Source organism: Anopheles ziemanni, chromosome X (assembly GCF_943734765.1).
Source record: "Anopheles ziemanni chromosome X, idAnoZiCoDA_A2_x.2, whole genome shotgun sequence".
NCBI classification, from domain to species: Eukaryota; Metazoa; Arthropoda; class Insecta; order Diptera; family Culicidae; genus Anopheles; species Anopheles ziemanni.
Window position 1 is genome coordinate 11,390,103 of NC_080707.1, and position 23,884 is coordinate 11,413,986.

The 23,884-nt window shown below is 40.7% G+C and overlaps 1 protein-coding gene across 1 annotated transcript in view; it reads left to right on the top strand.

The window, feature by feature from the left end:
• Positions 1–7,154: 7,154 nt before the first annotated feature.
• The window catches only part of LOC131291302 (glutamate receptor ionotropic, kainate 2), a 52,230-nt gene continuing 35,500 nt past the window's right edge, over positions 7,155–23,884 (top strand). The window contains exons 1-4 of the mRNA XM_058320500.1: positions 7,155–7,249; positions 20,986–21,127; positions 21,229–21,387; positions 21,639–21,659. Of these exons, the coding sequence (XP_058176483.1) occupies positions 7,170–7,249; positions 20,986–21,127; positions 21,229–21,387; positions 21,639–21,659 (402 nt within the window). The 5' untranslated portion in view covers positions 7,155–7,169. The remainder of the gene's footprint in view (positions 7,250–20,985; positions 21,128–21,228; positions 21,388–21,638; positions 21,660–23,884) is intronic.

Sequence of the window (23,884 nt, forward strand, 5' to 3'; positions counted from 1 at the left end):
AATTTCTGTCCGCAAATTGACCTCTTCTCTGAAGTGGTTGGAATTTAAAAAGTTTTTAAAATTAGAAGGTATATTTCTGCGTTAGAAAATTTGCAAAAGATTTCTAAGAGATAGTAAGAGTAAATCCAAAACAACCATCAGGTATTTGACGAGGAAAGGAAAAATTCACTCGGTAAAATAATCAATAGAGTTTCAACTTTGAAGTTTGAAAAACTTGGGGCACCAAGCAATTGTTTACTTTGCTTACCCTATACCCTTTGCTATCTGCCTCTGCTAACAGGGTGAATCAAAATCGAACTGTACTCTTGGAAAAAGTAAGCTGTAAGCTTTTCCACTTGACTTTTCCGTCATCAATGACGTCGACCAAGCCTGCGCTGTAATTATTTACAGTGAACTATCTTCAACCAACCAACGAAGATTCTCAACCCGATCTTGGTGAGCTATTTTCTACGGGACGTTCCACGCAATTTTTCCAACTAGCTGCTAACGTCAAAGCATCTGGCCATTTCCCGGCATGTTTCCAATTAACCTTTCGAACCGATTTTCTTGCACAAGAGGTAGGGTCGGGTTTTCCACCGGGGCACCCACGCTGCAGTATCGCATTGCAATAATTTTCCACCGAGCTGGCGGTGTGTGCAGCGTTCCAGCGGAAAACCACCCTATTACTCCCCCCCGGTTGAGAACCCTTTCCATATCCCATTTCGAGCTATCCGCAAGAGCTTACTACCAGCGTTTACAAACGTTTTCTTTTTGTTTCCCCATGGTGCTAGAGAGTATGGGTGGAATTTATCAGGTCGTATGTGTGTATGTGTGTTTGAAGGGTAGTGAGAAAGCGAATCAGCGAGGGGCGATAAAAAAAAACCCACCCTCCAACGTTGGTGCGATTTTAGCGAAACCGAACTACGGTTTTTATGTAGGTGTTTTCACTTGATCCCATCTATTTTCCACGCCGCTTCCACTACAGGGTGGGAATTATTTGACTTGTTTATGGGGTCAGAATTTATCGTTCTCGGGGTGTAGAATGGTGCGCCGCTGGAGCACGCGGGGAGCGGATGTTGGGTTATTTTTCCACTTTTATCGTTCGCTTTCGATGGACACAATTTTGCACGGATGCTCTAAATAAGGGGCCTCGGAAGCTAGTGAAACAAAGGAAAAGAACCAATACTATCCAATGAAAGTATATTTTAAAACTAAAACAAGCGTAGCGAAATGCAACACCCTCACGTTGGAAAAAGTATAACCAGGAAAAAATCATTTTTTGTTTTGTGTTTTACACTTCCCTATGAGCTTATGGTTCAACAATGGGAGCTACACCAATACGGTATCCCTTAAACGTTTTGGCAATCGTTTATTTCACGCCGAAAATGACTCTGAACACTTTTCCTTGTCGCTGGTACAATTTTTATTCTTCCCATAAACATTGCTGTGGCTTCATCCTCGTAAAAAGGTCGAAATGATTAATATTTTAGCGTAACTATTACAACTTAGAAATTCTTTCCATCTGGCAGTTAAAACGAAACAATGTTTTCCCTTTGCAGATTCCTCACCTCGAAACGCGATGGGATTATCGGCTGAGGCGGGAAAGCTGCCTGGTGAACCTGTACCCACATCCAAGCACCCTCTCCAAGGTAAGTGTTTAGTTTAATAATAGAATGATACCTTTTAACACGTTGACTGGCACGTCACCCATTTTGGGGAGGGTGACAGCAGCAACCCACATCAGCCCGTAACACTGATATAGTCAGAGGCAGCGTTCTAGGGGCTATAATTTTAAAGCATCAAAAACATGCAATACATTCATCATTTAATTTTTTATTTCAAAATTCAAGAAATTTTAATTTTAATGAAACCACACATTTTTATTGAAGGATCAAAATTAAATGGAATCACAATTTCCCTCAACATTATTCCATTGAAATGTTTCCATTTGATTTGCAAAACCTTATTTCACGCGAAACCATCAATAACTTTTCAAGAGAATTATTTTCCACCATCAATTTCATGTTCTATTAACCAAATTGAAATTATTATTGATTGACGATTTAAAATCGGCAATCATGAAATGTTTAAAAACTATAAATAATGTTAAGCAAAGTTACTATACTTGGAAATGAGCAGGATATTACTTGTGCTAATCTATGCCTATTATTGTTACACTATTCCGGTATGTTTTCTCTTCTTTAATCAAATCTTTGCACTTTAATATACGTTAGTACATCAGTGTCAAATTTTTACCCAAAATCTCATCACGCATTTGTTAAAACATGCAACTTTGTTGCAAAATAATGAAAATAGTTCCAATATTGAAATTAAAAAACGAAAGGGGCTAAATGGACGAGGCCCTCGAGAGCCTACTTACCCTACGATCCGCCTCTGGATATAGTAGTGCACTTACATGGTATAAGACTTTAGTAGTTACAAAAAATGTGTCCCCTAGGAAACGTAGTCTTAGCTTGGTTCCCTGAAAACTTGTGTTTTATACATTTTTCTAACGTGTTTATCTGCCAAACTTTGTATACATATGTATACATATGTTTTCAAATATGACCATTTTTGAAAAAAAAATCATTATTAACAAATATTTGATTCTTAATTCGATAAAACAACTACTCAGACTTGTTTTTAAAAGAATAACGAATAGACTAAGCTTCCTTAAGGATAATTTTTCACATTTACCTTACCCTTTCCACTATCTAAGTGCAATAATATATTAGTATCAAAAGCAGAATGTCAAAGGAGCAAAATGCTATAGGCAGACAAGGTTGGTAGGATTTTTAAGAACTAGATACCAACTGTTTACAACTTCGATTTAACATACACGACAGTGTCTATAGAACAAGATATTGGAATGTTTAAACGAACTGATGTCTTCATGAAAAAATGATGTAAATTTTTAAAGTGAAAACACAAGATATCCTTACAATAGATGCGGATTATTGTTTGAAGCGAGAGGAAACCTCCAGTGGGGTTAAAGTAGCTGCATTACAGTTGTTGATGAATCCCTTCCACACATGGCATGTTGCTGAAATAAGCTCCCGAAGAAGAGATTGCTTCGATTCCGCGGAAGATCTTCCCGAGTTGGGTTCCCGTTGCCTTGAAGTTACGAACACGGTGTCGGTTGTCCTTTGAAAGCATGTCGAAGGCGTCCCCAATAGGTCCTACTTCACACCTCCCAGTCGTCGGAGGAGTCCATCACTCCGGCGAGGAGGCAATATTGGTTCGCCGGGAATTTATTGCCCTCAACTATTACGTCCGGCATTGGACTCCCCGAAAAGGGAAGTGTTACAGGACGTGCTCGGTCCCAGCTGGTTCCTTCCGGAACAGAGTCCGGATTCCTTACACAATGACGCGAGCGAACGAACAGTGAACGTGGAGGAGGTTTTCCGGTGCTGCGGAGTCGTAGAATTTCCCCAACCATCGATTGTTCCGTTGGATGAAGCGACTGAAAGTAAATCGGATTTCTCGAGAAACGAAAAACCCCGCATAGTGCATCGGAGGTCTCTCGGAAAAGCCCAATTCTGCAAGGCAAGCGGGTAGCGCAGAAGGAGTGTCAAACGAAGGGAGAGTCGGTGTAGTGGCTCCCGAGAAAATCCAGCCCAAACAATAAATCCAATTACGAAAGCCCCAGCAAAGAGGCCACGGCCGTGGGATGGTTGATGAATCGACTTCTACTTGGCGCAAACGATAAGGCCAGGATTCGGTGCATTCCGAAACAATGCGGAGCAGAGGGAGGGAGGGCAGGGTTGGAAGGGCATTCGATGCCCGAGTACCGAAGCGAACTAGGGTAACGATCCGTTCGAGGCTTTAGGTCGCTGGTGGTGGTTTCAAAACGAACGACCGAATACAGCATTCCATTACGTAGCGTAGTGAAGAATTCGTGCTCTTCATGAGGATTTTCCGCAAAAGAACGCACCGCACCTGTCCCTAAGCCCCCCCCCCTCCACCCGAAAATACGAACGTTTGTGGGCATTTTTCCGGATCCGTTTTCGGGCCTTTGCCACTCGGAAGGAAAGTACGAAATTAGTTCCCTCCGAGTCGACCGGTTATCGCAACACACACGTGGATAGGGGATGGCAGTAAGTGGAAGTGATTGCACCGGATGGATATGAATTTATGCAACGACGCCTGCACCGGGCCCTAACACCGAGGAGCCATTATTTTGCATTTATTCTAGCTTCCGAAAAATGGCAGAGAATTCGATCCCCGGCGTTTCCGACGTACGAGCGATAGATTTTCCATTCGACCGACACGGCAACAATGCAGGGCTGGAAACAAAGGACGTTCCAGCTGAAACCGCATGCACCAGCTAGATATCTCTGTTCCTGAAAGCAGGCGTATTACAGCCGTTGCAACTAGATTTTGAGCCGAAAGCCGGCTGAGTTGAGTCTTAAAGGGGTTTTATACGATTGCAACTTTTACTCAACAGTAACTGTCAAAACGCTCATTTCAACTAGAATTACATTTGGTAGCCAGGTTAGACATTTATTTTTGTTTGACACTTGCTCAACTGACAGGTTTAAAATGAATCAACAGTATAAAACCATTTAAACTGGTCGTTAAACGAAATAAAAACCATCGTTTAATAGGATTTATGTTCAGTTGCATGCTTCACCACACTAAATAGTATTTTTATTCATTTTAGAGAGGAAATAATATAGCTCATTTCCAATTCTGCATAGCTTGTTTACCCACTCATCATTGCCAGTTGACAGTTAACATTACTTTCTTGTAAGTCGGAGCTGCTGAATTCGGAAACGGAATTTTTTTATAGATTTTTATAGAACGTTTTTCGCGCATTCTGAAATCCGCACAGAATTGGTGAATTAGAGAGAATGTTTTTTTTTACTACTAAATCTCCCCTGTTTCGTTTGTTTCAAATCACTGCTGTATATTTTTCAAAACTCGATCAGTACCAGTCTTTTAATTTTTTACTGTTTTTACTTTTGTAGGCAGCTTTATAAAATAAGTTTTAGGACAAACAATAATGTTCATGTTTCCATTAATTTTAAATAAATTAATGTTTTGATAAGGACAATGTTCCAATCAGAAGACAAAACCAGATGAACGTAAGACAAAAGACAATACGGAAAATGCTACTCTAGTCAAATGTGGAAACTCGTTCCACAGGGTTATTTATTTTTTTTTACATATAAATGATGTTTCTCTTCTATTACCGGAAAGTTGTCGCTTAATGTATGCCGATGACGTAAAATTGTGCCTGCCAATATAGATAAAGACCGTGAAGATATTATAAGCATATTCAGTGAATGGTGCAATCGTAACAAGTGGGAAAGTGCTGCAGTGTCACGTTCACACGTATAAGAAATCCAATTCACTGCATGTATGTCATTAATGGCACGTCTCTTGCAAAAGTTACTACTACGAAAAAGGTGTATCCAAAGCCAACAAAGCGTCTTTAAAGCATAAACTCACTTTATTGCAGTATAGTCCGTTCTATATTAGAAATTGGATCAATAATTAGGTGCCCATACTCGTAGGAACGGGTTAACAGACCAGAAAATGGTCAGAAAAGACTGACACGTTATGCTAGTAGAAAACGAAAATGGCCAAACCAAGATTTAATTAATTAAAACACGCACTGTTTGATTCTGGGAATGGAGGAGAAAATACTGAGGCTTTATTTATATTGAAATTCCTGAAATGAAAACTGGATGCACCATGTACTTATTGACTACAATAGTACAATATAAGGAAGCCGAGAGCCAATTACGCCAATGATGAGAAGTTTTAATGAGGTTTACTGCACTATTGATTTTCATGAGAACAAGGACATTGTAAGAGAAGGGTAAAAATATGAATCGAATAAAGAAAATAAGGAAAAATAGTAATAATAAAAGCTGATGAGTTAAAGACAAACTCAGCTGCGTTAGAGGCAGAAGTTACGTTATTCCTGTCTTGGGTGGGTTAGAGAAAAACATAGGTGCCAACGACTGCATAAAAGCAAAGAAAAAATGGTTTAGAAACGTGGAACAAAAAGGTGCAATATAATCTAATCTACCGAATCTAGCGAATGCGATTTTTTAAGTGTTAAGAGCGCATACCGGAAGTGTCTGGAAGCGTCCCTAAATTGAATTGAATGGCGGAATGTTACATCTGCTTGGTCGCGCCACTTGAACCGCAAATGGCTAACGGGGCACTTCCGTCGTGAACAGGGAGAAGGTCAACACCCCGTCAAACTCATCGGCCTTCGTGGAAAAGAGCTCGGCGATGGAAGCGGACAGCGAGATCTCCCGGTCGAGTGGACCACTCGGTGGAACAATAAAGCATCAAGTGGTTTTCGCCGGAGGAAAAGTTACTTCTCTACCAAAACCAGACGAGGAAGGGCACAGGAGGGAATGGGAAAATGAGGTGTGACGGCATCGTGGCTCAGAATGGCAGTTGAAGCACGGAAATGGTTGCTATCTATTCGCGGTTTTCAGGGTGCGAAGTATTGTGCCAGCAGTACCAGGAAGTAGTCATCCGTAAGGCAAATTCTAGAGAACCCGATGGCGGGAAATGGTTGTCGAACGGGCGTCAGCATCCGAGCGAACATATGTAACAGTGGGTGAACCTCGGTGAGCACCGCGCAGAACCAACTCAAAAGTTCCGCTACTTCAACAACAATGGAATCTCAGAACCTCATAAGCTCATCCTACCAGGGATCCCGACACACTTTTCGGGGAACTGGGTTCCTGTTTGTAAAGACATTAAGAGCGTGAAGTCGCGTGTAACCATTGGTAAACGATGTAGGGGACGTGGATAAAGTCAATAAATCAAGTGTTGCATCGTCGGTAATGATGCCCCCGAGCTCTGGAGGAAGTTAATGAACAACTTTCCTGGCAAGTGGCGCGGTTTTGTAGTGTTTCGAGCGAAAGGGGGTAATCACTGCATCGCTTGGTGGTGGGCTCCACGTCCATTGTGATGAACAGCGGTCTTCAGCACCGCCGGCTTACAGCTGCAGCGGTCAGTTTCTTCGGTCGTTAGAATATCGTTGCTTGAAAACTTCCCTCCGGAGCCGAAAGCCCTTACAGTTGGTAGGAGGTTCGCTCGTGAAGCAATTAGTTTGAGCTACGTTTCCACTTTATTCGCAGGCGTACGTGGACCTGGTGGCGGCCTGGGGCTGGAAGTCGTTCACGATCATCTACGAGACCAACGAGGGTCTGGTGCGGATGCAGGAGCTGCTGAAAGCGCACGGACTCTCCGACTACCCGATCACCGTGCGCCAGCTGAGCGATTCCGGCGACTACCGGTAAGTAACAGCTTCGAACTCTAAGCCCCGCACATCCCACCCCTCGTAACAAACCCATCTCCTCTGCGAACATCCACTGAAGTACTCGGTATTAGAGTACCACTCTAGAAAATTTAATTATAAATTATTTAAAACCTCCACCGACCGCACTAGCTCTGTCGCCTTCCACGAGGAAGTAGTTACTGCTTCCACTGCGCGAGTCCCCAGGGTGCGTGTTCCTCCGATAGTTCCGGTTTCCGGTGTTCGATGAGGCGACGACCAACGTGGGGCAGGAACCGTGCAATGGAGCACCTCCAATAAAGTTAAACCATCTCTTGGGGCTTCGGGGAAGCTGCAAGCCATACTTCACAGCTTCATGTTCATTCCAACAAATGTATACGCTTCAAACACATTTGTTAGAGTTTATGGATGTATATACACATTCTTTGTGTTCGATGGTTAAGTAATTTCTGGAGAACAATCTGTAGCAATTTACTGAGCAATACAAAGCAGACAGCCTAACAGGGTTATCTTTGGATAAGCGCGATGAAGCTTAGAGTCTCACAATCGATTTGGTTGTTCTTTGTGCTTAATGAGTGTTTGATCTAAGAAATTGCAACCCTGTGCTCTATCAACTGGTTTCGCAGTAATTTTACTGATTGGATTGTTTTATATCAACATATAAGAATGATTGCATTTTATTGGATTGGTTTTTTGGCTATTTTTCGTTTGACTATTTGATGGAAAAAACTCTTAAGCTTAATGTAAACCGTAATCACGATGATATTCAGCCTGTAGAGTTGTCCTGTGAAGTGGGTTTTGAAACGGATAATTGATTGCCAGTAAATAAACTTAACTCATAAGATTCTCAGAGAATTCATAGCATAGGCCATTCAGTGTTTTGCCATGTTGTACTGTGAAAATTAAAAATCAAAATAACGAAACCGTTTTTGCGTCGTAATAAAACTGATCTATCGTTCTAGTAAACATATTTGTAAATTACTCTAATGCTAAAGCAGCTCCAGAGCTTAGGTAATTGTACCAATAGTAGTGTATTCAGCCGTGTATCTAGCAACATGATGTAATTAAAAAGACTGAATACATTCATACTGTTATTTATTTTTTAGACTTATTTCAAGCAGAAACCAAACGAGAACAGAAAAGTTTCAGTATGTTTTGAGTAACCTTGTGGTTCGCACGCTCCGTACACTGTTGTTCGATCGGAGGTTATTGCCGCTTCATCGCATTTGGTTGCTTTTTTTGACTTTAAAATAATTTTACGTGTATCAGTTTTATAGTACTAGAAACAATTCACCAAGCTTACCTGATTATATTAACAAAAACTGAATTAAGCTTACACGTTTAATATCAATAAAAGATAAATTTAAATTAAAATGGAATTAAAAGTAAAAACCTTGAGGAAATAATGGCAATCTTTACAAATTTTTAAGGAATTCAGCATAACACAACTACCTGTTTTGAAAATATTAAATTTGAAGCCTCTATATTACGGAGTGAGAAAGTTTAACTTTTGAACTCTCCCTAGAGGATCAAAACATATTTAATTTCAGGACAAGTAATGCAAGTAAAAGTTATTTGTATTTATTTCTCCGTAGAGCTAACAGTTTAATCTACTAACAATGGTTGTTATTGATACTAGCACCACTAACGGTTCACTTACCCTACCAATATTTTTCGCATACTGAACTGCTCCATGTTACACTTGTTTTAATGTTAAACGCGTTACAAATTGTTTAATCTTACTATTATTTGTTTAGCACTTATGTTGAGAAAGTACACTCGACGTTCATTTTATTCTCTTTCTTTGGTAACGTTTTCCTACAATATACAACAGGAGTCGGCACACGTTTCCAGAAAAGGGCCAGATACAGGAAAAGAGCCTAAAACCGTAGTGCAGCCAGCTTAAACTATTTTTTAATGTTTTGAATATGATACTAAACCCATTTTAGTATCTATTTTCTTCTCCGAAAACAAACACAACGGCTTTTATCAGATTTCAATTTTATCATTCACTCAAATAATGTTATCGTATCAATGTTCTTCTTGCTTACTCTCGGTTGTTAAAAATAGCTAAGCTTCCAAGAGTTTTGAATATTGTGAACCAAATTTTGTTTTATAATGGTACCGACAAATATTTTTCATGAAGTAGTTATTGTAGGTTGCAAAGTAAAAATGGTATTTTGCCCCTTGAGTCTCAACTACTTAAGAACGTTTAATAGTAAAATGTGATCAATATAACAAATAACAGTATTCGGCTTAGTTTCCTGGTATTAAACATCAAGTTCAACAGTTTCAACAGACATTTTTAGAAAAAAAACATAAGTCTGATATCGTGAACAAATTCAAATAGAGTTTGGATATTTTTTGTTTGCATATTTGTCTTAAATGTTTGCCGACTCCTGAAAAACATCATTGGAATATTTTTGGAGCTTACGTTCATGAACATTTTCTTTGTTTATCATTTGACGTTGGAAGGCCGTTCAGTGACAGCTTCAAAGGAGCGCTTTTACAACCATACAGCGCACAACGTTGCTGTTCCCCACAAAAACATGCAAAGGGCAACCGATTGATTGCAATTCCGATGCAACGAAACGCAATGGCTTCGTCTAACTCGGAAGCCGCGAGCTTGATCGGTGTGTATTGAAGCGCGAGTCGGATGGAAAGCTGCGGTTTGGAAAAGTTGGTGGTCCAGTCCGAGTGTAAAATCGTCCCGCACAATGTTGCGAAACGTTTACTGCATTCCCATTTCAACCATTCGTGCTTGGAAAACGGTTGGAAGTTCATCGGGAAAACAGTGTCTGCGGGAAATTAATTCCTTTGTGCGTAGATTTTGGCTTGTGGTACGGTAGGTGGTAAGCCGTTAATATTCTCCGAAACAGTTCCTGATGGTCACCCCCTCCTTCTCCTCTTACTTCTCGTCTCCCTCCCCCTCTCCTGAAAAACCCACCCCTTCGATCGGGAGATCATTGACGCCGGTGCAAATGGTTCGGTTTTTCCAAGCGCCACGGACAACATCGTTTCGGTTTAATTTTCCACCAAAAACATGAGCGTTCCTCTCCCCCCCCCCCCCACCTCCTGTCCTGTGTTCCATTTTGTGTTTGTTTGTGTGTGTGTGTGTGTGTGTGTGTGTGTAAACTGGGTGTGCATTGCGCCAGCTTGCAAGCATCCGGAGCAGGATGACTGCATTTATCATCCCACCCAAAAACTAGGCTTTCCACCGCGAAACGCGATACACTCGACCTGAAACCCCACCCTGCTTCCCTCCTCCCTCTCCCTCCACGACCGCCTTCACCCTTCCGGACGTTCGTGCCCGACAAGGGGCACACCGAAAGGCTCGGTGTTTGCGTCGGTGGTATCTCATTAAAATTTTCCCCATTTGCAAGGTTGTTGGTCGACCTCCCTCCCTCCAACCTTCCCTCTCACTGTCGTAATTTACCCCCCGGAACCCCTTGGGCCCCCCTGGGGTTGGGCTCAGGCGAGCAACAAGCCCCAAAACGCCAAATGTCACTAGTCGCAATGTTTTCGACGACATCATTTCCGCTGCACGTCCTTCCTTCCCTTTCCCGGAGGGGTGGGGTGTTTCTTTTTTTTTTGCTACACACGCATCTCACTAGCGACCCGGAGGAGGGAAGATCCGGTTTTTCCTCCGTCGCCCCCCCCCCCCCCCCCCCTCGAAATCGCTCAGGGGAATCGACCCTCCCGACCGGAAAAGGTGGCCCCCTCTTTTCTTGGGGGCGGGTTTTTGGGGCCGGATATGTCATTTATTTTTTATATTATTCGGTGCGCGCCTCGCAAATCAACTGCACTCCATGGGACATACACACACACACTCGCATGCTTGTCTGATGAATATCAAATGAGGGCTCGATGGTGGGGTGTTCTTTTTTTCCCTGTTTTCCTCGAGTACCTTACATGTCGCGGGTGGTGATGGGGGAGTGGCGTGTGGCTGCATCGTACTTCATTATCTTCTGCCCTTGGTAGCGGGGCAGGTGGGAGGTGGGCGGGTGGGTGGAAATTTATATGAATTTTCAAATTGAAATTTGTTTCACTTGTGCGGCACCGTTTCCCCGATGTCGTTCAGCACACAGGGGACGTGACACACACACACACAAATGACACTGACATTGGGGAAGGGGGGATAGGGATCATGACGATGCGCGTGATGCTGATGACTGCGTTGGCGTTAAATGCGCTGATGAACGGTACCTCTCTCTCGCTTTTCCCGGTTGTTGACCAAAAAACAACGTCCTCGGCTGCGGGATTGGTTTATACTCCCGACCACGTTACAACTATATACGGACACACACACACACACACACATACATAAACGAACAAGTTAACCCCTGCCTCGGCAAAGGGGGAAAACACATGCATGATGAGCATCCCGCACGAGGAATCGAGCCGTGAAAAGGGTCATAATTTTTGCGCCATTTGCGCGACCCGTTTTCCAACCACACGCGGTAGGGGTTGCTCTTTTCCCCATTGTCCCACACGTGGCGCAAGCATGGGAATGGCAGATGATGTACCGCATTTAGGTTTGTAATAAATTACAAACATTTTGGCAGCTGGTGAGAGGCGAATATTTTTCGATCATTCAGTTTTAGCCGATTTAAACGATTCCAACTTTCAGTTATCGTAAAGTATCCACCGAGAGTAGGCACCATTTTCATCAAAATTATTCGATTAACTCTTCTTAACGCTTAAAGCCACCTTTAGATGATTGCACTTTGCTTTGGATAATAAATTGACTTGGATAATAAATAAATAAATAAATAATATATGCTGGCTTTGGATAATAAATAAATGGTCATTTTGACCATTCTTTTTAACACGCTATCACTTCTCTATTTTTCAGCATTTTTCTAGTCCGTAAACAGCTACTTTCTAATATATTTGTTGACTTTCTCGTGACGTTTTTAATGCACCTCTTCATCATTTCATAGCTTGGTGTAAAGCAAAAGAGATCGAATTGAACGGAGTTTGCATCCCTTTCAAGTTTTAGTTTTTCAAAATATAAAATGTATGTTCAAAACCCGTAAAATTGTGCGCTAGGAAGTTAATTTACCGAGGCATCTATGAAAAATAGGATCCTATGTTTTAGATCACAAATGACGCCACGAATTAAGCTTGGTGTTGTGGATTATTTTAATTTCCGTACGCGACTACTTCGATGCGTTAAGTGGGATGGTTTACTACTTCTCGTTATATTATGTTTTGCTGTCAATTTATGGCGTTATTTGTAATCGCAAAAATATGCTTTTAGTTTTTAAATGTTGCGTTACGCAATTTAGTTACAGCGCACACTTTACTTTTTTATTTATATTATGCGTTTTGTATATCGAAATCGAAGTCGAACGCCGTAATGGTGAAGAGGTAAAATAAAAAAACTGAAAATGTCAAAAGACACTCAACAAATATACTAAAAGCAACCGCTCACGGATTTGAAAAATCGTCAAAATAGCGAAGTTATAGTGTTTTATAAAGAGCTACCAAAATGACGTATCAAAAGAAATAAAGAGATGGTCTTTTTTCAAGAAAAAAAAAAATTCAGCCGTTTATGAGATATTAAATTCTGTGCACTGTCAAAACCATTTTAAATAACCGTTAAACGACAGAAGTAACACGTCGTTCTGTACGATTTGATTCCACTCGTATGGTTGTCAACGCTAAATGAATATAATTTTTGTTATGTTATTTAGCTTTTGTACTATCTTGCTCAGTCTGGTTATCGGTCCAAGATTGCTGGTTGACTGTTGATGTTAATTTGTTGTGAGTCTTGTGCGTATTTACTGAGTTTCTTTAAATTTGAAGTCAACAGAAATGAAGACGAATGAAACTACCCGATTTACAACAGTTTCTGTCGTCTATTTGCACCTTCAACTAGTTTCCCGATTGGGCAACTTTTTAGTTTTACCTGCTCCACAAACCAGGTAATGCTATGTAATTTATTTGTTCTTTTCATAAAAATCAATCGTGTTGCGTATTCCGAAAAGTTTTCTGACATTCCTCATCAAATTTAATCATTACGGATTAATGTTAAAAACAATTATATTCGTTTTTGAGCTGCGTAATGACAAATTCATCCATGAGGGTTCCATTTTGCATCTGATATCGTAGTTACAAATGAAGTTTAATGAGATGAGTATTCAATTAAAAGTTGCCATTTATTTATCTATTACAAACGGTACTATTTGGAACCATTTGTTTCCTAGCTCAGAATATCGTTAACAGGAGAAAACTCGCGGAAGTTTTACAACCCAAATCAAACAACCAACTCTAATCCACTCGCCGCGCAAAATCCTTCGCGCTCACACAACGCTGCCCACAACTACACGCCAGAAAGGGGGTTTGCATACTTGGGGTTTTGCGGTTGGCGTTCGCCGGGAGCGTTTCCCTCCGGTGAAAATTTACTGCATCAAACAAACCGCACGAGCGAGCCCACCGCACGGCCGCGCGGACCTTTTCCGCGGGAAAATGTGGCCACGCCCCGCACCCGTTGTTCACCGTTTTCCGTGGGCTCAGCTGGCCCGAAGCCAGAGCAAATGGACCGAGTGAACCGAAATTTCCAACCCCGTTTTTTGTTTTTTCGATGGAGGAGCAGGTCGGTTGTCAGACATTTCCTTCCTTCCCGTACCCGATGCCGACGCAGGATGGGTGTTGTAACGGAGATCCTGTTCACGCCTACAGCTGCCTTTGTTCTTGTTGCAATTTGAACGCAACGGAATTAAAAGGACATCCGGAAAAAATGGATAATAAAACAACAACCCGCACCCCCGAAGGGAGGGGGAGGAGGAGTCGGGAGGGGTGGGGGTAATGCGCAAAATTTTCCCTCACCGACAAAACACAACATATGTACGACCAGGCTCCCAGGCCACGCACAACCCGCACGCGGTCGAACGGGACGGAAGCCATTTTGTTTTATTTGCACCGCTCCTCCCTCGGGGTTGTTTCGGGGTTTTCATCGCATCAGTTTCCTGCTGGGATCAGGTTTGAGGTTGCTGTTCGTTCCCACATTTTCGCCTCCCTCCTTCCCCCCGTGAATTCTTCCCCGCGCTCATCAATCGAAACGGTTTAAAATGCACCGCAAACATTGTCCGGTCGGGTGTAAGCATTATTCACCGTAAGCTTCCGCCAGCCGAACCCATTTGTAAACCTCCCCCATCCACCACATTGGAGCCTGCGTGTGCACGGGGGTTTTTTGTTTTCCCCGTGTATGGTTTCGACACTGCAATCGACGCAAATGGCGCTCGTGTGATGCATGAGGATGCAATCGCCCCGATTAACGCTAGGATGATGGTGGAGTAGAAAGGGGAGCCGAAGGGGGATCGATTTCATGACAAGTGAACCCACTAATGTGTAACCAATTGAACTCGTCAATGGCAGTTGTACCGCTTTAAAATGTGCGTAATGGGTGCGTGATGTTTGGTGGAGCAGAAAACAAGGGCAGAACGGACGGGAAAAAAACGAAAACTAATGATCCATTTAAAATCTACCATAACAGGTGATAGGAAACTCCTGATCCTGCCCCGTAACTAATAAAGCGTTGTACTTATACAGAAGTAGTCTATCCTATTTGCTATGATAAAGGATTAATTTATCATTAAACTGGTTTCCAATATATTTGTATACAAAATTCTGTTCGTCTTTTAATAATATAGTTTTTGGAACAACACAGTCAAAACTTTTTGACAAACTTCAAATGTTTTTCAAGACCATCTGCTGGCCTTATTTTCTTTCAAATTCGAAGGTTTGCAGTATTGAAAATGGCCAAAGTTTGCTTGTTTATATTTTATAGAAGCTAAAGCTTCTCAAATCAATTCATTAGATAGAGATCTGATGAACTAAGAGGCTAGTTTTTCTATCTGGATAAAAAAGTCAGTCAAATATGCTCATCATCAGTTCTGACTTAAATAAACTGCCTTGAAAGATGTTTCTTTGTTTTCCCTTCTTATCATTTCTTTAGATTTTTTTCGATATTTTTTTTCCCGAAAATCTGCATTCATTATAGAATGTAGTATCCTTACCAGAGTGGCGTTGTTATAAAAGGCTTTTCCAAATGAAATATGCTTAAACATAGTCAAGAACAGCGTTTTGTTATAGTTAGGACTTGTTTAAGTACATTGTTTTTGACTTTTATTCCGGCAATAAGATTAGTTGTCTTTTACTTTTTTACTTTTCTATTTACTTATACACCTTGTAGATTTTAGAACTACGTTCCCTGATGGCTTTGACAAACATTTTGTAATCAACTTTTTAAAACCAACGGTTTGCGAAAACCAAGCTCCCCAGAGAATACATTTGAGTAATTACGGTAACCTCCATCGTTTGAAGTCCACTTCTATGTTGAGAGGTAGATTAATCTATTCCAGGACCCGAAGCGATAGGGTTATCGGAGCCCTTCAAATAATTCCATTACACTGATGATTCTATACCACAGACCAGAGTTGGACTTGTTTGCTTCCAAAGAGCTTGTAATCGATTGTACATGTTTGCAATATTGTCATACAGTTGTTACGTTTTTCAATTGAAATTAAACCGAAAAAAAAATTGTTATTCTTGCCAACTCTGGCACATACTTTATAACGAATGTTAATTGATCCACATGGGAGATATCAAGAGAACAATTGAACCAATTGCTCTAGTATGAAGCCACTCTGATTAATTTTATTATTTCCGATCGGATTTCGATTCGGATTCAATTTCCAATTATTTCTTTTTCAACAATGTGATCTGATGAATAGTTCACATTTCCTTTTCCACTATTTGCATGCTGTTGTATATGTAACTCATCATATTCACCTAGGTAATCACATCAAGTTAATATAGTTTTCCTTCAAAATCCTAAAACGAGATGGGAAAATTATTTTCTATCAAAAACTACTCTTTTTGATTTTTGTCTCATTCTCATCTAATTATTTTCATCTTTTCTCAACGAAATTCATATCTTTTCCTTAATTAATAGAGAATGTTTATGCGAAGTGTTGATACCTAACATTGATATTTTGATCCTTTATGGGCGTATTGTGTATTTAATATAGCTTTCCAATTATTAAATGCTTTTATCCATTGCGATAAGGAAAATGATGTGCATGAGTAACAATACTCATTTTTAACGAAAACATTTTCCCGAAACAAGAGATAAAAGACATAATCTTCCAAGGTTTTCAAAAGTGAAAATTAAACATTATAAAGCAATATCAAAGTATACCAAAAATATAACCAGAAAATCGATGTTTGATCTCGCTCGCTATTCATGACTAAAAGTAAAAAATGTTACAATCATATCGGTGTTTTCTTAGGTTTTCTTTCTGCACCGTCTAAGATTAATTTTTCATTATCAATTTACAATTAAACAAAATTACTTATTTCAATGACTTGTATAAGTACAGTAGAAAGTTAGAAAAAACATACAGAAAGTACATGACCTGTGGCGACTCCACTACGACTCGATGAAAATAGATGATGGAAATATATCGGACACCATTTACATACATGCAATAATATATTTATTAGTTCCATGGCAAGATCAGAATTTCCTGTCACATCAAAGAGTACATGATCAAAGACTTTTAAAATACTTTGTTTTAGCCTCGAGATTAAGCAAATCAATAATTATTTAGAGAACAGTGAGGAACCAAAGTATTTAAAATGTGAAATGTAACAAAAAGTTGCATATTTTTAAACACAGGACGTTGTACCAGCCCCCCAAACAAAATGTGTCTATTCTAGCTAAACCAGAACCATACCGTTAGGTATTTTGAGCTAACTTTGTAAAACAGCCATGTCTTCACTAGGAGCGCACAGTTCAGTCGGCTTTTGTCCCGCATCTGGATGTAACGAACTTATGCCAAACCTATTCGTAAATGCGCTCCAACTCTGACGCGTGTTCCCTGCGGGAATCGGACGACCTAACGTCGCACGTAAGCCCTCAAATAGATGGCGACAATTTGCTGCGAATGCACCGCAAATCCAGCCAATTTCGCAATCGCATTGTGCAGTCAGCCATTGAATGGCATTCAAATAGCCCATTGCGCCACAGATGGTGGATCATTTGTCGGAAAGTCCCTGGAAGGTTTCGCAACTCTCTGTGGTCAGGGCGAACGGTCACCGGAATGCGGACAACGCCAATCGCGAATTTATTGCGGGACGAGCGATTCCACCCTCGTTGGAAAGTAACGGTGGACTACTTTTCCTGATGACGATGTTCACAATTATGACGTTGTTACAGTTACAGTTGCATCGCTATCCTCTCCGGTGGGTACGTACTCGCACCGTTCACGCCCAATTCGTACTCTGGTTCGTAATTTTCTGCCTTGTTTGCTCGGTGAGGGGCTTTTGTGAAGCCGAAAGAACATTGTACCAGAGTGGAAAAACGGTTCTAAGCTGCGTCCGTTCGAATTCGTCGGCGAGAGCCTGGAAGGATTCAGGCCGGTTTTGTCCGACTCAGAGATGGACCATGTTGCTGTCCTGTAATTACGTTCATCTTTCTTTTGATTGTTCATTTTAGGATGATGAAGTGTAGTCGCATGGTCTATTCCTCTCTTATAATGAATCAAATACAGAACGAATAAACTAAAGATGTAAAGTGTAAAGACTGCCACGCGTTTTTAGCACACTTTTTTAGCATGACATTTTTTAATAAAATTTGTTTATCATATTTGTTGAACTGACAGTTTTCGAAGGCAAAACGAAGACTTAGCTGCCCAAAGAACTTGTTTTTAATAATACTATAGTTTTTATGCTGCATTTTCATTTATTTATGGGACAAAATTTTGTTAGAACTAATTTCTGCTGTCACCCACTTTTGGGTGACATGGCCAAGCGTTTTTTTTAGAACACTATTTTTAACACGTTGCGTACCAAGCGTTTTAGCACAATTTTTAGTACAATTTTTCAAATTACAATTTGTTTATAATATTTGTTAAACCGATTGTTTTCGAAGGCCAAGCAAAAACTTAGCTTCCCAAAATATTTATATAAAATATTACAATAATTTTTATGTTGCATTTTCATTTATTTATAGGTCAAAAACTTTTTTGTACTAAAATTGCCGTCACCCATATTTGGGTGACGCGGTACGCAACGTGTTAAACGCGTTGAATGCCAAGGGTTTTTAGCACACTTTTTTAGAACAATCTTTTTTAATATAATTTGTTCATAAAATTTGTTAAACCAACGATTTTTGAAGGCTAAATAAAACCACAAACTTCCCAGAGAATTGATATAAAATATAAATATAATTTTTATGTTGCATTTTCATTTATTGATGGGTCAAAAACTTTTTAGAACTGAGTTTTGTTGTCACCCACTTTTGGGTTCTTTTGGGTTTTGGGCCACCCACCACAACGTGTTAATAAAATTCGTTTGTAACATTTATTGAGGCAACGATTTTTGAAAACAAAACCTCAGCTTCCTAAAGAATTGATATTAAGTATTACTGTACATTTTATGTTGCATTTTCATTGATTTGGCATGGCAGTCAGCGTGTTAACAGTATTTTTATTTGCCCTGGAATGTGAGAACAAATAAACTACAAGTGCAAAAGGATTTAATTTAACTTCGCAATGGTTGATGTAAATGTCCAAATTTGAATGATCCCTGACCTGAGCTTTTCCTTCGCATCCCGCCTACGAATCGGTGCAGTTCAACATGTATATCGTTAAATATTGCAAACACCGGCAGAAAACTCTCTCCAACGCCACGCTGCGACTGCAACGTCCCTTTGGGGAAACCGCGTACCCCATTTAGTTTATGAAATATTCACTTCAAGTGTCTTGCTTGGCCACGGCACGTCCACGAAGCGATAGCTGTCCGTCGTGCTGGCGATTGGATTGGGAAGTGCCCACTTTCGTGAACGAATTTCCCGCTGGCTCGAGCCGTACATGCAGTTTATTTTCATTTCCCACCCGGGTGCGCCCCCCCTCTCTCTCTCTGGGGAAGGAGAAAAATGTACAACTTTCTACGTTCCAGACGCAAATGCGTTTTCAGTGATGAAATTTTCCGCCCCAACCCCGCACATCCTCGGGGCAGGGCGATCGTCCTCTGAAGTGCAATTACACGAGCTGGTCGTGTGCAGGCAACGCCAGACGCCGGTACGAGCTGTTTATTAAGTCAGAGATGTCACGCCACTTCACATGCTGGCGACGAGTTTTGACAAGTTTGCAAGCGGTTTTCCGCATCACATCACATTATCGCACGTAGTGTCCGGTGGCTGCCCCGGGGCCGGGCTCGGGACATATTATTGTGGCGCATAAAAGATAACATATTGCATATCGGGGGTGGATTATGCGGGAATGCTTCTATGACTTTTTTTTTAAGTCTGCTGAATATTTTCAGACGTCTAGTCTAATTTTTTGCAAAATAACAGTGAACAGTTGAGTGAACATTGCTTTCTCTGTAGCTTGAACTGGTAGAAAATGGAATACGAATCACGGATTAGTACACGATACTGTATTAAAACTAAGTTAATCATGCTTTTAATTACTTAATTATATTGCATTCAAAATTTTAAAACTTATGGAACTGTTTGTTATAAAAATGTGGTACGAGTGGCGTTCAATAGTGAAATCATGAATACAGCTGATATTATAAAAAAATATATAAAATTAATTTATTGATATTTTCAAATGACTTAAAATCCCATAGCTGTCGGATAATTTTATGATATCCTTATCGTTTGACAGACTTAACCTTTTCTACTCTAAACCATGCACTGATAAGTCATACACAGTACTCTCTCAGGTTAAATAGGATGCTTTTGTCATTTTAGAAATTGTCCAAGTAATTCCTGCTGCGGTTATCCAACGCGATCTAAACGTGTTAAGTTCACTTAGTTTTGCATTCTTGTTATTTATTCCATTTTATGTTATTTGAAATTCATATCTATTTGCAGTATGATTTTGGCTTTTCTGATTTACATGAAAAACAAAGATCTGGTCGATGCATCTAAAAGATTTAGTCGATGCAGATTAATTAAGCAGATTCCTTCTATCAAGTACCTTTTCCGAATTTTTGATGAGAAGATTCCTTTCAGCTTCTTTACACGTGTCGACTTTACTTGTGTCTCTTTATTTTACTTTTGAAACTATTGTAAAGTATGACTACTTTTTATTTTATGGAGTTAAACCCACTAACTGTGTATTTGCTATAACTTTCATCATTGAATACTTTGGTGCGATTCCTCCAAACACAATTGTTTGACTTGTGTATTTTACACTTGTCTTTAAAGAATGTAGACTTTCCCGTGTGTATCTTCACGTCATCCTCATGGTTTAATTTTTTCAACCCTTGGTATACATTCGTTTTAAGTTCTTTAACTGTTTTCCTTCCTACTACTATATATATAGTTTCTATAGAAACTAGTAGATGCGAGTATTCCCAACGGCATCTGAAAATACACTGTTCATATATTACGTATAGCTTCTGATAATTTGAAATTAATGACTAATAATCAATTGATGGATTCTCAAATAGCTCCAAGCATATCTATTTGACTAAATATGTGATGTCTGTGAACATTTTCACTTTGAGTAATGGAAAATTCTATATTGAAAGTCATTAGTTTAAGGCTGATTCCCTCCTCGTGGCTTATTTCAAGACTTTCATCTTCTCGTGACAACTCTGCGATGGAACTCGACCATCGTCCATCGTAATCAACTGACAACATGTACGGGACTCATAATCATGTCCTTACACCTCTGCTCTCTCTCTCTCTTTCTTATCTCCCCTTCTCTTAGGCCCCTCCTGAAGCAGATCAAAAACTCGGCCGAGTCGCACATCGTGCTCGACTGCTCGACCGAGCGTATCTATGAGGTCCTGAAGCAAGCGCAGCAGATCGGCATGATGAGCGATTACCACAGCTATCTGATCACCTCGCTGGTAAGTGTGTGGCCGCCACTTTCATTATCGGCAACGACTCCCTCCCCCTCCTCCTGTTCGCTCTGATGCACATGTTCTCCCTTTGCGGCGGATTTTCGCAGGACCTGCACACCATCAATCTGGACGAGTTCAAGTACGGCGGCACGAACATTACCGCGTTCCGGCTGGTCGATCCGGAAAACCCGGAGGTCGCGCAGGCCATCCACAACTGGACCGTCGGCGAGGCCCGGCTCGGCAAGAAGGTGGACTTCAAAACGGCGGTAGGTTCCCATTCCTTTTTTTTTTTGTCGGATGCGCTGATGCGAGTTCATAAATCACGCTGACCACCGCACTGGTGCCGGTGCGGTATTTCACTCCACTCGGGCTTTCTTTATCTGTGCTCTTGTGTCTCTCCCTCTCGTTCTAACATCGCCTCTGCCAAATCTCACGACTTCCGAACGAAATTGGGACGGACGGACCTGCCGGATGATTGGGATCACGCCTCGTTATTGCGCCCGCTCGACCCGTCCAGGAGAACGTGACCGTGATCAAGGTGAGTAGTCCCGGGGCTTCTGCCATTTCGGCCATAATGCCCGAGGTTCCGCTGTCACTCAGAGCCTTCCCTCGGCTAGAGCTTCACGTTCCGCCTCTCACAAACGCCAGTCAGTCAGTCAGTCGGGTCTGGAAGAACATCGTTCTTCGTTGGACCGGTCCCCAGCATTTGGGGGAAGGGCACGCTGCTGTCAAGAAACCCACCGGAAAACCCTCCTGGAGAGCATGCAATCTTTTCACCCAGACGCTTCTCCACCCGTCAACGCGGGTGACATTATTTCAATTTGTCTATTTTTCCACCGCCGGCCGGTGCCGGTGCTTTCGGAAGCAATAAAAATGCAAACGAAGGACAACGCCCGGATGGACGAAGAAAGCCCCGGGTCCCGACGATGGGGGCCGCAATAAATTTCACCGCCCACGTCAGCGTCGTTTCCGGTCGTCCGGGGGACCGGCCACGGCTTATTATGCCGCTGTCGCAACTTTTCCACATCACACAAACCTCAACCGGAATTCATTACGACCTGATTTTGGGTTGAGGATGACGAAGGCAAGCCCTGTCGTCCAGCGTCGGGTTTACAGACGTACAGATTATGAGATACATGAGAAATCTTGTAGATCTTAAGTTTTGTACACAGTTGAAATAGTTCTTATCTCCACTCGTTCGTGTTTTGTCTACTTTGGTCGCGTTAGTTTTTCTATTTTTCATTCCATAACAATTTTAAGAAAGAAAAATAAGTGCACACTTTCGGTATGTGCGTTTGTTTGAGTGTGTAATTAAAAGAACTTGAATCAATGTTCCTTCGTTCTTTTCATATAACGTGAACGTTAAACTTTATACCATTACCGTGTTTATTGTTTTGTAGCAAATTTTACAATCTTTTACTTTTAGTCGAGTTATTTTCTTGAATGTCGGCAATTGTTAGCAGCCTGTTGAACTTTTGTTTCATTTTCTGAAATAATTTTAATTTTAATGGCTATTATTTTTTATAGTCAGCTGTTATCAGTTCTAAACAGTTTTTGTCCAATGAATGAAATAAAATACAAATCAAAAACTATAGTCGTGTTAATAACTAATGTTTTGGGAAACTGAGTCTTTGCTTAGTTTTCGATAAACCACCGTTTTGTTTATTTTATAAAGAAGTTTAACACTTTCAACGCCAAACGTCTATAGATAATTTTTTAGTACAATCTTTGTTTGATGAAATTTGTGTGTAAAAAAAATACTGAGACTTGATTTTAAACAACTAACAAATAGACCACGCTTTCCTAAGGATAAATTTGTACATTAACAAGAGCCTACTACTATATTAGTATAGTAATATATGAGTTTCGTGGACCATTGGCAGTTAACATGTTAATATAAAGAGATTTCACTACAAACTGTGCTAAAACGCTTGGCAGTCAACGTGTAGAACATTTTAAAACAAAGCAAACATATTTAATGACCTTCCTCCACTTTTTTCCTATTATTTCGATGGATAAACGCATTTTCACTTATCATTCTTGCATGTTAGTTTAGAGGAAAGGAAAGTAAAGTGTCATGTAAAGGGTCGTGTTGTTATCTCTTTTAGAGAAGAAGTTATTAAAACATAAAAAATGTCCGAATTTCGCTTTTGAATTTAAGAACGTTGGAACGTTGTAACTGCCATGTCATTCACTTGCGGGTTATAGCAGCAATATATGTAGTAGCCCGTTACACTAATATAGTTATAGACTCATACAGTAGGAGGTTGCAATAAAATTAAAATAATGCATCTTTGAGAATGTTTAGTTATCGCTATAGTTTCTAGAACCGTTGATTAAATAAATTTTAACACCAAATTTTACCAAAACTGATTGTACTAAAACTGTACTAAAATTTGTTTTATGGAAAATGATAATGCTTTCGTTCTAATCATATCAGTCTCAATGAGTGAATTAGAGTGAATTGAAAAACTTTGCTGATAATATTTTATCATATCTTGTTGAACTCTTTACTCCACCACGACCTCATTGTGCAGTCCGTCCATCGTCCGTCCATTCGATCGTGTCGCATTACAGTCTCGGGCCGGAAATTGACCACCACTTTTTACTTTCCAACTGTTCATCTGTGACTCCCGCTTTCCACCGATTTTCCGATCAAACGGGAGCCCCTTGTCCTCCCCCGTTTTGATATTTGTTTTATCAAAATTGTCCGGTCATGCGGATCGCCGCTCGGGCTGGGACACGTTAAGTAAACATCAGTGC